Below are 15,432 nucleotides of genomic sequence, written 5' to 3' on the forward strand. Positions count from 1 at the left end.
TTCTTTTAAATCTAGAAATATGTCTATATTAGACATGAATATTATTGATGGGATTGTTAAGATAAAAAAGGTGGTTAATTCTCCCCAAATAATGTATCCATGCATAAGCTTACTGGTATATTAAAAAATTATCTGAAGAGTTTCTTTGAAACTGAGCTGAATATAAAATGAAGAAAAGTAAGGTCAAGATCCAAGAAAAAGTTAAAAAAAACAAAAAAACAACAGATGCAATGGAATACCAGTAGCTTTCATCATTATGTATAAGCATATGATTTGAATAGTTTCATTGAAAATTTAGCAAAACAAATTTTAAGTCAAAATAAAGTAAAAAAAATGCTGATGCTATTTAATTGGTTAGCTTTCATCCACATGTATTAGCATTTAAAGATAAAAAAAATCTTGAATGCTTTCTTTGAAAGTTAGCTAAACACAAATCTGAAGTCAAAGTAAAAGGAAAGGTCAATTTTAGTCAAAAATGCCGCAGCAGTTGAATACATCTTTTTAATATGTATCAACACGTACATTTTGATTAAAATATCTTGAATAATTACTTGAATAATAACTTTGAAACTTAGTTAATCACAAATTAAAGAAAAGTTTAGGTCATAAGAAAGGTCAAGGAAAAAAAATATTGAAATTGAGCTGAATGCCAAGTGTGACAGAAGGACAGAAGGAGGGAAGGCAGATAAAACATACACTATATATGCCTTGGCCATATTCATGGTGAGGAGGGCAAAAACATTCTTAAACTTAACAAAATGAAAAGAGGGTAAACATTCTTTATAAATAAAAATATTGCCTATGGTAACTGTTAAGCAGCACTGAAATATTAATACAAAGCACAACAATAACCAAAATAAAGCTAGTAAATAAGGACAGTTCATGCAAAAAGCCATCTTATAAACATACAATAGCTAAGTAAAATGGGAAAGGCTTATACTGTGTAAAACTCCCAACACATCCTGCACCAAAATTCTCAAACAAAATTAATATTCCCTCATTCAAATGAATAAAAAGAAAAAATAGGACCATACCAAAAGTTTGTTTTTTTGCTTTGCTTGAAACGCAAAGAAAATAACATTGTATATCAAATTAGTTGAAAACTCTTTTCTGAAACTGTACATTATAAAATGTTGATCTACAACTTTGAACAAAATTCTTACCATTTTGTGGTGCAACTTCACTGTTTCTTTCTTAACTGCATTATCAAAACCTATTTCTTCACATTTTCCATATTTTGGACCTAAGATATCATATGGCAAAAACCCCAAAATTAAATAATTAAAAAATGGCACTAAATCTGAACATTCATGGCTTATTTAGAAAACCAAAAACTGCACCAACACAAAATGTATGTTTTATCATCACATAGTGAAGAACAATGGATGACTATAAAAAGTGTTTCACCTTGTATAAGCCTAGATCTTCTCAAGAAGTATGTATTGCATGCCACAAGTACTTTTAATTGTGATTTAAGGATGTACTCAAATTTAAAGGGTTTTAATTGTATTTTCAATTCAATCAAACAGCATAAAAATATCTTTTAAGGACTTTTGTGATAAAAATAAAAAGGAGTTCATACTTGTAAAAATATATCTATTAGTCAGCTAAGTTGTGTAAATTCTGGGTTCGTCTCTTTGTGAATAAAAATAAGGATTTTAACTGTCTCTCTTTAATTAGTATGCATACAAATCTGTAAAATCTGCTAATAAATTCCTAGTATTAATAGACAAAGTATGAACTTATATCATTGACTCATTGATTTAAAAATGTATGCCTTTGTTAACTGTGTACCAGGTACTTTTTTTTTTTTTGTATTTTTGAATCGGATACAGTTAATAGTTATATGACACATGGTGCCGCTAGTGTGCATATGTTGCAGAGAAAAAAAAACAACTTAGTTTCCTATGAGCAGTGGGAAAATACATAAATAAAGCATGCACAAATAATATCTTCATTCAATGGTGTTGTGTAATGATCGACCTCAAGAAACAAAATGACTAAAAAAAACAACAAAAACAGAAACAAAGTTACAAAATCACATTAGACTGGTTGTAGATTGCTCCCAAATCGCTCAATAAAGTCAGAAAACTGCTGCTGCGTTAACATGTCCATATTCAGAGTTCGAACTCCGTACTTGTTTAGAAACGAGTCCACGTCGTCAAGGCTGCCGTGAAACGTGTCCTCCAGATTAATCTGCGTGGAATTCAGTTTGTGCACCAGAGTTTTTAGTGGGTTATCAAATTTGATTTTCCTCTTCCTTCCTCGCTGGAATCGGTTGCTGCCATTGTCTATGATATCTGAGGAGTGAAGTTCATCGGTATCTGTTTCTCCTCCACTTGTTAAACTGTCACTTCGCTTCACCTGTCCATTCCCGCCTCCATCTGTCGTTGATGAACCCATATCACTGACTCCATTCCTTTCAGTCTCACTGACAGATTTATCCGTGTTTTTCGCACCACTACCCTCCGCCACAGGTTCTACCTCAGTCTTTACATCACCATTGTTGTCTTCAGAAACGTCCAGCTGAACTTCGTCAGCGCCATCACTGCGGAAGAATTTTTCCTCCTCGCTGACTTGGAATTCCATCAGGCAAGCTGGGTGGTTTGTATGCTTGTCATAGCAGTGCAGGCGCACTTGATGTCGGAGGGGGGCTGCATATACACAGTAAACACAGCTAAAACCTTGACTTAGTTGGTTCATATCCTTGGGCCGTACAACATACGAAGAGGGAGTAAATCCTAAAACAAAACAATACTGTGTGAAGACCAGGACATATAAACATATAAACAACTGATGTAAATATAGACTAAGGAAATAGGCAGAATTAACACTTCATCATAATAACATCCTTGTTTGGAGGATTCCCATGGGCTGCAGATATATAATCACTACTCAGCAGGATGTTTATATAGGTCATGGAATAAAATATGATTCAATACTGGTATATCTTATTAAAAATAATGTCAGAAAAAAGAATGATTACTTAGTGAGAATTTTTTTTCTACATCGTTGCAAAGCTTGGCAATTTCTTCATTATTTTTTTTTAAGTTCACTTTCTTGAGTAAAATCTAAATGCAAATGCTATAATTTTAAAATGCACTAGCCTCCTGACAACCCTGTTATACCTATCACGTTAACCTTCTCTGTCCTATTCCAGACACTTTCATTTACCTGTCCACATGTCACAATGTCACCTGAAGTCTGCCTATCAGGTGTTACAATAGTTCAGATCAGTTATAAACTTTTGTTCAAGTTTCATTAATACAACTGATTAAAACTCAAACAACCCCTGGGAGATACACTGTTAGACTCAGAAATTATAGTCACAGTTAAATGTTCACACAGACTAGACTGTCAAAGAAAACAGGTAATTTAGTTACTCATCAGGATTTTATATCATTAATTTTCCTGACAGGATACATATTTTATTCCTACAGGTTCAAGATGATAAAAAGAAAACTAAGAGTTAACTGTGTTTTAACTCAACATTGCTAATATTATTTAACATGGAAAGGTGTTATTTAAACCTTTTTTTTTGTAATGTGTTCTTTCATCAGCTGTTCATTTCCATCAAATGGGCATGGATGACCTTTGATTTTAAAAAAAACAAAACTTCCACTTCCCTTAACTTAAAATATTTTAATTGTGATAATGTAAAAGTTACATAATCAGGTGTTTCTTTCATGGTATTTATGTCCCCTGCTTTCACTGGCAGTGGAGGGTATTAATTTTGGTCTGTCTGTTCATCCATCTTTGTAGCTGTATTTCTGTCTGTTGTAACACTTTCGTTTCTGTGTGATTTCTCAAGAAGATTTCGAGCTTTTGCAAAGAAATTTTACATAACAATTCCCTATGGCCTATGGAAGAGCCCTATATATTTTGAGGTCAAAAGGTCATAGGTCAAGGTCATAAAATTAATAAATTCTGTCTATTTTAACACTTTTGTTTCTGTGTGATATCTCAAGATTGAAGCTTTTGAGCTTTTGCATTGAAATTTTATAATACAATTCCCTATGGTCTCAGGAAGACACCTATTTATTTTGAGGTCAAAGGTCAAGGTAATACATTCAATGAGTAAAACTTTCATTTCTAGGTAATATCTCAAGAAGCTTTTGAGTGTAAGCCATTAAATTTTTTACCATATGAAGTTGCTATGGCCCCTCCAGCCATTCTTAAATTGTCCTCCCCTCAATCCCATCCCAATATATCTGTGTAAGTTTTATGAACACTATAAGTCAAGTCTAAACTATGAGTCAAAGTTGAATCAGAGCATGCTATAGTGATGGATATATGTTTTCAGAAGAGTATCAAAATTGTTGGTCAACCAACATTCAATTTTTAAGACTTGAGATCATAACTTTTTCAGTATTTCTATGCACATTTTCAATGAGATATAAGAAGTTGAGCAAGTTTTCTTGTTAGCCTGAAGAGGAGAAAATTACATCTCTTTCTCCATCACAAAGTTTTGTACTTTTTGCATCACAGTGCCACTTTAGGAGTAGAAAATGTGACCATGGTGAAAAACATTATTCCAAGACAAATACGGGACAAACCTTATTTAAACGATAGTTCTATCACTCTATAGGCTGCATTGTTAAATTGTGCTATTTCAAAAACTATTTTTAAAAAAGATTTTTCTCTCCCCTTTACTTTTGAAAAAAATATTATCCCTCTCAGACTGGCTAATATTGTAGCCCCAATATATATCCTCAACAGTCAAGTCATAACTAAACCAAAACAACAGAGAAATGCTTCAACTAACATGTCATTTCATTTTTACTTTGAGGTTGGTCTAATGACCTGATAATGGCTTTATGTCTTTGTCCTCCTCCCTAGTTTTGCTCTTACCATCATGGTTAGTCCATGGTGTAAGACTTAACTAATAAGACAAAGATACTTCTTGTCTCATATCATGCATACTACATTTGTAGTTGTTTCTACTTATTCAAAGGACTTACAAGTTTTGTGGCAAACTTACTCAAACAAGAAGAAACAAAAAAACATGCTAGATCAATAAATGATACATAAAGTCAATAAGTCTTGATGTCTGTTACAAAATATATAGATTAACTCACCTAGACTGGGGGAGGACCTAGCCACCAAATGGCACTTCTTACGTCTCTTTTTGGTGACGAAGCTGTCCTCTGTGGAATCTGACTCGACCGAGTCACCCCCTGAAGTTCTGGACAAAGCTGCTACGTCCTTCAAGTTCTTCTTCAGAGGGCCCTTTTCTGAGGCTGCACTGCTGTAGTCTGAACCTTTGGGACTGCATGACCTTCTCTTCCAGGCTTTCTTTGGACTGAAAGACTCCACCGCACTGGAATCAAGAGATGTTTCATCTGGATCTTTGACCGTCATCTTTTTGCTGTAAGAACTTTCCTCTACAGATTCATCGTCGTCATCATCAAAGTCTGGTTTGTATGGATCTGCTCTGCTGAGGCTCTCCATCTTTTCATTCATATAATTTGCCTTTGTCGTTCTGTAGTCTAGTTCCATGTTTCTCTCTGCTAGATATCTATTGAGATTTATCAATGCCCTGGAAATCATAGGGTCTTCATCTTGGTGTAAATCAATGGAATGCTGCAATGTCACATATTTATCTGTGGAAGCAAACCCACAACGGCCACAGGACCAGTTACAGATCTTGTGTAAATGCATCATATGTAGCTCTATCCCTCTCAAAGTCCGCTTCTCAGCAAAGCAGATTGGACACGACACCCACTCATCTTTTGTATTTGTCTGTGAAGGAACATAAGCACTAGGGACTTTAGGTGAACTCTCTGTTTTGTTACTTGTAATCTCTTCCTCTTCATCAGAATCCTCCTGTTCTTTTAGTTCTAATATATTTGTGGCACCACATTTCTTCAGCTCACCTCTGGACATTGCTTTCACAGTTTCAATATCTGCAAAGGCACGCAACAGATATGGCGTGTCCTCTTTGTGAGCCTTTTTGGAGTGTTTCACTGCCTCTGGTTTATTGTATGTCACATGGCCACAACGCCCACATTGTAATTTCTTTAGTTTATGTTTCATTGCCAAATGCCGCTGGACACCAATAATGTTAGAACTATATCCACACAAAGGACATGTTGCTTTTGAGCTCAGTGGCCTCTTCACTTTCTTTTGCAATCTTTTTTGAAATGTAAGAGCTTTCGAAAAGTTATGCTTTTTCACTTCTTTTTTATCCTTCGAGAGAAATTCCACCAGTTCATGTCCAAGATTAAGGTTGTATGTAACACGTACTGGCTTGATGATTTTTACATTGTGCTCCGTGTTGCAATGCTCCATTATATCCTCTTTATTTTTGTTAATAAATGTACAGTACGGACACTTATGCATGAATACCTTGTGTATGCGTAAGAGATGCATTTGAATTCCTTTCCGAGTGAACTTCATATCACATTTGACACACCTGAAATCCTGGGCTCCTTTGACTGAGGGCTGAACCCTCTCCTCAGCCTCTTTCTCATCAGCCTCTTTTTCACTGCCCTCCGTCTGATCTTCTGATTGGCTGCTCTCCTCCTCCTCCTTGTTTTGGGTGTCTCCATCATCAACAACCTCCTCCACTTCCATAGTTTTGCAGAATGATCTTTTGATACCGGGAGAGGTACCAGGGTGATCTGCATAGCAATGTTTCAGACATTCCTGTTTTGACATGGACATGAAAAGACACAGATTACAGGTGTATTCACACATGTTGTGGACCCAGAAGGCATGCCTTTTGATTCCCATAGCACTGTCTGCAGACTGACCACAGTAGGGACATCTGTAGTACAGAGCTGAGGCTTTTGTGTCTGATTTGGTTGGAATGCTTGGTTTTGATGGCTTCAAAAATTCTTCTTCCATTAGAAGTCCTTTCTTCCTCCGTCTATAGAGGTCTGGACTAGGATCAAATGTGGTTTTAAACTTGCGTACTCGTGGAAGATCCAGTATGTTGCTTTCATCAACAATTTCATAATTCTGGACTCTATCTGTCTGTTTTTTCCTGCGTGCAAATTTCTTTTTTCTTTTATGAAAACTGAAACTTTTGGCTTTTTTTAGGTTTTTGTGCAGGAAGGAAGATTTCATATTTTTGTATTGTTTTTTCTGCTGCGTGCTTTCTGACTTTCTTGAATATTTTGAGTGGTTACGTCCACCTACACTGGTTTGGGAGTTGATCTTGGTTGCAGGCAAAGGTTCTATAATGTCACTCATTGCATCAGAATCATCTTCTTTCTCCTGAAAATTTTTAGATGCATCAATGGACATTTCCTCATTGTGTTGAGCAGAGGAAATTCCTTCTCTTTTTGAAAGGCTTGCATCAACATTCTTCTTTGATATATGATCACTTTTCGACTCAGAATCTTCAAAATTATTCTTTGTTTCCTCAGAGTTCTCCTTGGTGGAAGGACTTGACGTATCCTCTATATTAGTGGATTGGGGTAAACTTTTAGTTTTATTCTCCATCTCTCCAAGGATGTCTCTGATTTTCTTCTTTCCTGAATATGTTTTCTTCACCACTCCCACCTGCACATCAGGTGTAGAATCGTCAGTGCTCTCACCAGAAATTACTGTAGCTGCAACAGGACTGACTGGATCAGATCTTTTTGTAGTAAAACGAAATCTCCTTTGATCACCAAAAAGTTCCTTCGAGGATTTATCACTTTCTTCGTCAGACACCCATTTGTGATGTTTACATGCAATTACATTTCTTTCCAACTGTCTTTCAGCTTCACTATCTTTCTTGTACACAAAGTGCTGTCCAGCACATTCCTGGTGATTCCTCAAGTGGCTTGAGAAGCCATATTTGTTGCAGGAAGGGAATCCGCAGTTAGAGCACACATAGGGTTTATAGTTCAAATGAAGCATGTAATGCCTACGGAAATTTTGAGCAGATTTTGTAACAAAAGTACACTTATCACATTGAAAATAAAACATTTTCACCTTATTCACAAGAGAAATGTCAATGGAATCATCATCAACATAGGTGGATGCATCTGCTTTCTGCTGCACTGGACCAGTGTCTGGCTTTGTCCCTTCTGGTCTAGGTTGGGGGCTTGAGACAGTTACCTGAGATCTCTGTTGTACTGGATTTGTTGGGGAGCCAACCTGTTTAACTTGAGCTTGTTTAGCTAATAAAATATTTGGTGCTACAGTTGTGGTGGATACAAAGTGTTGTCCTACTGGGATGTTTGTCTGTGGTTGCATAGCACCGGTATTAGTTTGCATCTGGGTTGAAGGTGAAAATGCTGATATCTGTGAAGCTGGAAATTGTGGAGGGTGGTTGGTAACAGCTTGCTGACCAGTTACATTAGTTGCAGGCTGAGATGATGCCTGCATAGATGGTTGAGATACTGATGCCTGAATAAGTGCTGGAACACTTGTTATATGGGTTTCCTGTGTCCCTGGTTGTATAACACCTGGTACTTGTGGATGGAGCACTGGTCTAATGTTGGTACTTTGTACTAAAGGCACAATGCCAAGAGGAACTCCTGTGATAAATCTGTGATTGCCTTGTGGTAAGTGACCAGTATGGATGACATTCACAGTTTGGTTTGCCACAGGAAATCTGTTTGCCGATGTCTGAATATTCATACCAGCAGGGTAAACTGGGCCTATTCCTGGAGTGTACACAACATGAGTCAGTGGAGCACTTGAGCTGGCCACAGATGGGCGGACATTGAATTGCTGGAACTGCTGCATTGCCACTGTATTGAGATCTGCAGTATTTCTTGGGAACTGGCCCATCAAAGGAATACTGGCTGGATTAACCGCCACCCCAAGCGCTGGGATCATCAGTGGGGGAGGTGGAGCTGTAGAGGCACTAGTGGGTGATACTGTTGTAGTTGTAGAGGGCTGGGTCAGATTGAACTGAGAAAAATCACCTGTGTTTAAGGATTTGTCAACTTCACTTTCTCCTTTATTTAAGCGTTCTGTACTTTTTGCAGCTTCCTCACTGTTATCTTTTGTCTCAGTATCTGTTATGGTTGGTTGGTCATAATCTTTATTATTTTCTCCACCTTTGTTTTCAATTTCATCATTCTTTTCCACCAAATTCTCCTTCTCAACCGTATCTTTTTCAACTGTATTTATCTTTAGATTTGTTTCATCTTGTTCTATAACATTTTTCCCATCAACATTTTCTGTATTTTCTTTTTCAATTGCACTATCATTTACTAAGTTATCTTTTGGAGTGGAAACATCTTTTTCTGCATTCTCTTTCTCAACTGTTTCCACTTTTTCTGCTTTATTTTCTTCCAATGAACTTTCTGTTTGTTTTCCAATTTCTTTTGTCCTCTCTTCACCATCTTCAGTCCTTGCCCCCACTTCAGTATCCTCCCTCTGCTTTTCCTCTTCCTCCCTATTGATATCATTCTTTTCTGTTTGATTTTCCATTGACGCTTCCATTAAAACAGGTTCTTTTGCATCCTCTACATTAGATTCCCTTTCTTTTTCTATAGCTGGTACTTGATCTTCAACACCATGTCTTTTGTCTGCTTCTTCATCTGCCATTTGATCTGTACCTGCAGCAGGTTCCCCTTCATTCACTTGGGTACTAACTGTTGTGGAGACACCCTCCTCTCCAACCCTCCCCAGCCCTGTAGCTGCTGTTTCTCTCTCAGTGTCACTGGAGTCAGACAATCCCTCCTCACTTCCCGACTCAGAATTCTCTGACAGAGTCTCCTGAATTTTGTCTGTCTGCTCCTTCACAGGGCTGTTGGCTCTCTGGATGAGTTTTGATTTCAGGTTCCTTCTTACTGTCTGTGAGAAATCCACACTGGGCTCATCCATTTGCTCTATGATGTCATTGTTTTCATTCCTTACAACGACAGCAGGAATACTGCGGAGTTTTGTCTGTTTATCAGGAATGGCCTGTGTTACACTGGGTTCACCATTTTCACTCTCTTTAGCCCTTGAAGTCTCTTTTTCCTGGGCATCCATCTTGGCCAGTGATCTCCCCTCTACTGATGTAGTCAAGTAGTTCACTGAATGGTTTGCCTTCACCTGTAATGACACAAGTTTTATTCAAGTTTTAAAAACAACGAAAATGAGTCAGGATTAGTCATTCCTTATGCGGGAATTTTATCGACCTTGAGTTACTTCCCTTTACTACAATTGTAATAGAATCAACTTGGAGAAAAAACTTGCTTTTGTGTAGTTCTGCTTCTTAATACAATCAAACACAGTTATGAAATCTAAATTTTATATTAATTCAGTGTAATTGTATGGTAAATAAAGCCTTGTAAATCTAAATGCAAAGCCTATTACATTTGATCTCTTCCTTTACTTTGAGATATTGTACACCAAAAATTATTTGTCACCTCTTTTAGTTACAAAACAACTGTTTGAAATCAATCCACACCAATAAATTTTCAAGACCAAGGAAATGTTTCTCTACAAATGCTTTGCAAAAAAATGATTGGTTCACGTCAATTAATATTCACTAGATAAAGGAGATTGTGAAACTCGTGGATATTTCTCACACATGATTAATACTGTATAGGGGGAAAATAACTCGCGGTGTTAATATTCGCTATATTCACGGTGTTAACAAATCCGTGAATTCAAGAAACAGTGAATAAATTTTCAATAATCTCCATGTTTTATTTGGAAAATTGAGAATAGACTACGATAGATTTATATAGGTGTTCGTGCAGTCCATGGTCATTTCAGTAATTGCGAGTAGTACTGTCATTCAATTAATTTTAATTATCACGCTTTACTTTAATTCAAATCGGCAGATGATAATTTGTGCTTGTTCAAAAGCTGTTTAAATAGCCAACGCTACATGTTTCATCAATCTAAACACGTGGGCCATGGGTTTTGATTACCCGTGCGTAACTAATGTTACCACATGTATTTGTTACCCGCATTCTCATGCTTATTAGTTCATGTAGTTTTATCTACATTTTGGTTTTTAAAAATCATTCAAATAAATATCGAACTTACTGACGAAGGAAGTGTGGAAGGATATTATTTCGTAGAACGTAGAACTACATAAAAAGTTTTTTTTCGCTGCGTTGTATTGAAGATCTCGGGTGCACATGCACTCATCATAATATCAAAGTATAGGAAAGTCATTTAACTTTTAGGGACTATTAATAACTGCACTTGTGTTAATTAATTATTTATAAAATCTAACAATTTTGTAATAACTTACCCTGTTGTTCGTGAAATAAAGGCATAACACTGATTAATGTCGTTTACATGTAGCTATGGTATGGATTAAATGGAGACAAGGGAAGTAACTTTTATTACATGTACATACCAAATTCCGCGAATTCAAGAAACCGCGATCGTGTCAGATGAGAGAAAACCGTGAAAATTACAACCCGTGAAATTAATCCCCTATACAGTAGTTGGTTTACAGTAAAGGGTAAACAATGTAAATACAGGAACTTCATACTGAGTGTGATAATGAGGTGAATTTGATACAAATAAAAAGGTTTCTCCACTTTAATTAGTACAAAGAACATTGGAAGTGCTAAACTAAAAATTTACAACTACAAAAATTATTTTTTATCCACATGACAGCAGAAAAATGGCTTCAAGTCATTAATTTATTTATGACATGGTTTTATTTTTTGACACAACAGACCAAAAAAAATCTCTCAAACATAAAAAAATCATAAATTTTCCTTGATGTTTAAATAATATTAAAAGACTAGATATATAAAATTGTACACAACTTTTACCCTTAATATGACAAATCAATTCATGGAGAATGCTTAGAGCCCTGAAAGTTTAAGTACAAAATATCTCAAGGAGATCAATTTTTACATGTGTGGCAGTCAGCCGGGTTCGATCGCTGGTGGACAGTTAACTCGGTCAGTAGAGCACCTGACTGGAGATTCAGGGGGCCTGGGTTCAAATCCCTGTCTGGTCCTCTACCGTTAAATTTGGATTTTGGTGTCGTGCCATGCCCTGGAACTGACAGGTGAGAGGCCTGCAAGGGATGAACCTGGGTTGGGATCTTTGGGGGGCCCAAGACCTTTAAGCAGGCTTCGAAATTTACTATTTTCAACTTGCGAAATGTGAGTTAAAATATCCAATTTGCGAGTTAAAAATTTTGTAATGCGCAAAAATTTGTGAGCTGACTTTTTCATAGTAAATTTCACCCAGGAAAAAAATATCTGTTTCAGTCTTTCTCTCTTAGTTACTGCTTATATCTCCCATTTTGATTGATTGATTGATTGGATACTGTTTAACGTCCCTCTCCAGAATATTTCACTGATATGGAGACGTCACCATTGCCAGTGAAGGGCTGCAAATTTAGGCCTATGCTCGGCACTTACAGCCTTTGAGCATGGAGGGATCTTTATCATGCCACACCTGCTGTGACATGGGGCCTGCCAGGTTTATACGGTGGACGAGTAAACAGGTTAAAGTTTATGGTGCAGGATTCATTTCCAAGTAAGGACCGCCCCATTTAGTCGCCTTTTACGACAAGCAAGGGGGTACTGAGGACCTATTCTAACCCCGATTCCCACGGGACTCTCCCATTTTGAAATGAACAAGCATGTGAAATCTTTGAAGATCATGTCAACAATTAAGAAGTTTTTTAAAAGATGGATAGATGGAGGATTATTTTCAAAAAGCTTTCATTTTAAAATTGTGAGTTGTATTTTGAAATTTCGAGGTTTTTTTTTTTTTGATACTCGCAATTATTTGTAAGTTGTAATTTTAGGGAGTTTCTGACTGCCTTTAGGGGTGAAGAATATGGCTGTCAGCCTAGTTCAATTGCCAGTGCCCAGATGGCTTAGTCAGTAGAGCACCTGACTAAAGATTCAGGGGGCCCGGGTTCAAATCCTGGTCTGGTCCGCTACATTTTTCTCCTCTTCTGTTACACATGCAGCATTTTTTTTCCCTTATATAACTGGTACCGATAAACGGCACCGTTTCCTATGCCAAAAAACGATAATTTTTCCCAATTCTGTGACTAAAAATTCCCAATTCAACTGTGAAGCAAAAGATTACGACTAATTGTGACATCGCTTTTATTTTTTTTTCAAATGAAACATTTTTTGTACAAGCTTTGAATAATTGTTTATTTCCGCTGATATCGGTAGGATATCTGTTTATTGCCGCTGATAACAGGTAATCAACAAGGTGTTCATTACAGAGGCTTAAATCGAAAGTAGAGAAAGTCGTATTTTGGCGGGAGCAGTGGTTTAGACAGCGTAGTGTCATACATTTTGACAAATTGAAAGCATGATAATGTGAAAACAAGGGACGTTGATATAAAAACAATAAGTATTTGTTGTTTATTCTTTGAAACAAGCAGTAATAGGTAATTAAGTTGAAATAAATGCAAAATACGTTGCATTTGCATACATAACAGAAAATTCTCCTTTGTTTTTCTTCGATGCTATTTTTCCCAATTGAACCGGTACCGGACTCTTTCCCAATAGGTGGAAAAAAATCGCTGACATGCATTATGCACGCACTTATTCAAAGTTGAATACCATCATTGCACCGATGTACATATCAGTCTTCACGAAAACTTTTCTGAGACACTAGCCAGTAGGGCTAGTGGATTTGACAGTATTACTAGCCCAAAGAAATTTTTAATAGCCAACGAAAAAAAAGAAATGAAATTGCAGAATTTACTGTTGTATCACTTAAATTTCATACTGAATTCCTTTCCTTTTGTATTTCTTCTGCTAATAATTATTTTGTTTTTTCCCCTCATTTGAATCATAAATAAATCAGTTATCATTAATAAAGATTAAATTAATTTGAACAAACAAGTTTATTTTAGCTTTTTGATATGTACATGTATTGTACATTAGCCCCTTTTCTGGTCATTAGACTTCTCTCCCAAAGAAGTGACTTTTTTCATATAAAATTTTCAGATACATTGTTAATATAATTTGGATAACAATTAACATAGTTAACTCATGTAATCCTTTACTATTCAATTAAATGAGTAATCGAAATTAATTAAATGGGATTTCTGCATGTATTTACCCATAAACGATCGAACAGATGAAATTCGGATTAGAGAAAAATGACGATCGTTTTTATGGAAAAATAAACTATTAAGTAGTGCTACGTGAATTAGATGAGGGAGTTTTCTGAAGAATAGGACTACAGTGCTTTCATTTTATTTATTGGTTAAGATTTAAAAGCAAAAACTCATAAAGTACCTGCTTACTTTTCAATAGCCAGTCGGGCTACTTCTGAAACAATTTTTACTAGCCCAGACCAATTTTTACTAGCCTCGGGCGTCGGGCTAGTGAGTTTTCGTGAAGACTGCATATTTTGTACATTATGAAAAAGTAACATTTATAACTTTAACAAAAAGGTGTGATAAAGCAGCTAAATCAAGCTATTCTGAATAGTAACTTGTATAAACCCGATTAAATTACTGGTCTGATTTTTCAGGTTAGAGAAATGGGAAAGAAAATGCTTGGGTTGAGGTTTCTTTTATATAAGGACCGAAGTGGGAACAATCCTGTGCCGACCTGTTACACGTGACGATCTGAGGTGTCATTGTTTAGACATCCCCAATAAAGTCTTCCTTGAGAGAAAATTCGGGTATTTTACTATCGATTATTGATTTTCAGAACAAAATTTGTCTATATTTTGTTTTCACAATAAGTGCCGCTTCTGACAGTATGTTGGTGGAAATAATGGGCTCCCTTTGTAGTGTGTACATAATTGATGACGTGAAATATTCCGAGGTAAACAAACCATTTTGCAGGTTTTTAGAACAGTCACTCAACAATGAAAAATCAATGTCATATCACATGCACAAATTAAACAAGATAAAAAAATGTGAAATATACTTCTCTTACATTTTGAGTATTAGCTGCAGATCTATTTTTGCGTAGTGGTGGATGTTCGATTATTTTTGCTACAAAGCATGCAAAATTCAGAGTAAGCGTCTCTTTAACATTGTTGAAATGACCAGCTTCCCTTCTTAGTAAAACGCGCCTCTGTTAAGCGCTTTCATGACTCCAACATTTCAATGAGTAGACTAACTGGCAAATGGCAAGCACATAGGAGCACGTAGGCAGTTCTAAGAGACGTGGCAATAAAGTACGATATAGAAATATCCCTCTAAAAATATTAAATTAGAATTTTATTTTTGAAAAGAAGAAGGAAACGTGATTCATATTTTTTTACTTGTGTATATTTGTGATTATTCTTAAAAAATTATTAACGCCCGAGTCAGAGATTATGAAAATGTCTTTCTGTTTTGATTAATAAATTCATTGAAAAAATATAATGCATTTAAAAGGAAAATTACAATCAGTTCTTATATAATGAGGAAAAGATGTTCAAAGGAATTTGTCCCTGTCAAGAACCCAAATTTGGTTAAGGAAGTGATTTTATTAAAACAAAATTATATCACTAATTTTTATACAGAGGTAATGTTTATACCCTCTTTTTTTCTGTACATTCATACAATTGATAAGGCAGGGTCAGATAAATACCCTCAAC

At 36.0% G+C, this 15,432-nt stretch overlaps 1 protein-coding gene across 1 annotated transcript; it reads right to left on the reverse strand.

The window, feature by feature from the left end:
* Positions 1 to 1,820: 1,820 nt before the first annotated feature.
* On the reverse strand, positions 1,821 to 14,984 carry LOC134249688 (uncharacterized). Its single transcript, XM_062732016.1, has 3 exons — positions 14,784 to 14,984; positions 5,079 to 9,987; positions 1,821 to 2,741 (listed from the first exon to the last, which is right to left on the reverse strand). Exons 2-3 carry the CDS (start codon positions 9,922 to 9,924, stop codon positions 2,044 to 2,046), a joined length of 5,544 nt encoding a protein of 1,847 aa, XP_062588000.1. The 5' UTR covers positions 9,925 to 9,987; positions 14,784 to 14,984; the 3' UTR covers positions 1,821 to 2,043.
* Positions 14,985 to 15,432: the final 448 nt, after the last annotated feature.

The sequence above is a fragment of the Saccostrea cucullata genome, unplaced genomic scaffold, assembly GCF_032062105.1.
Source record: "Saccostrea cucullata isolate Sc308-1 unplaced genomic scaffold, CSIRO_AGI_Scuc_v1 ctg305, whole genome shotgun sequence".
NCBI classification, from domain to species: Eukaryota; Metazoa; Mollusca; class Bivalvia; order Ostreida; family Ostreidae; genus Saccostrea; species Saccostrea cuccullata.

Bases quoted from the DNA above. Each gene is read 5' to 3' on its own strand.
- LOC134249688 (XM_062732016.1), bottom strand. From the start codon at position 9,924: ATGGATGCCCAGGAAAAAGAGACTTCAAGGGCTAAAGAGAGTGAAAAT. The intron at 2,742-5,078 runs GTGAGTTAATCT...GTTTTGTTTTAG, and splicing joins TAGGTCCTCCCCCAGTCTAG to GATTTACTCCCTCTTCGTAT.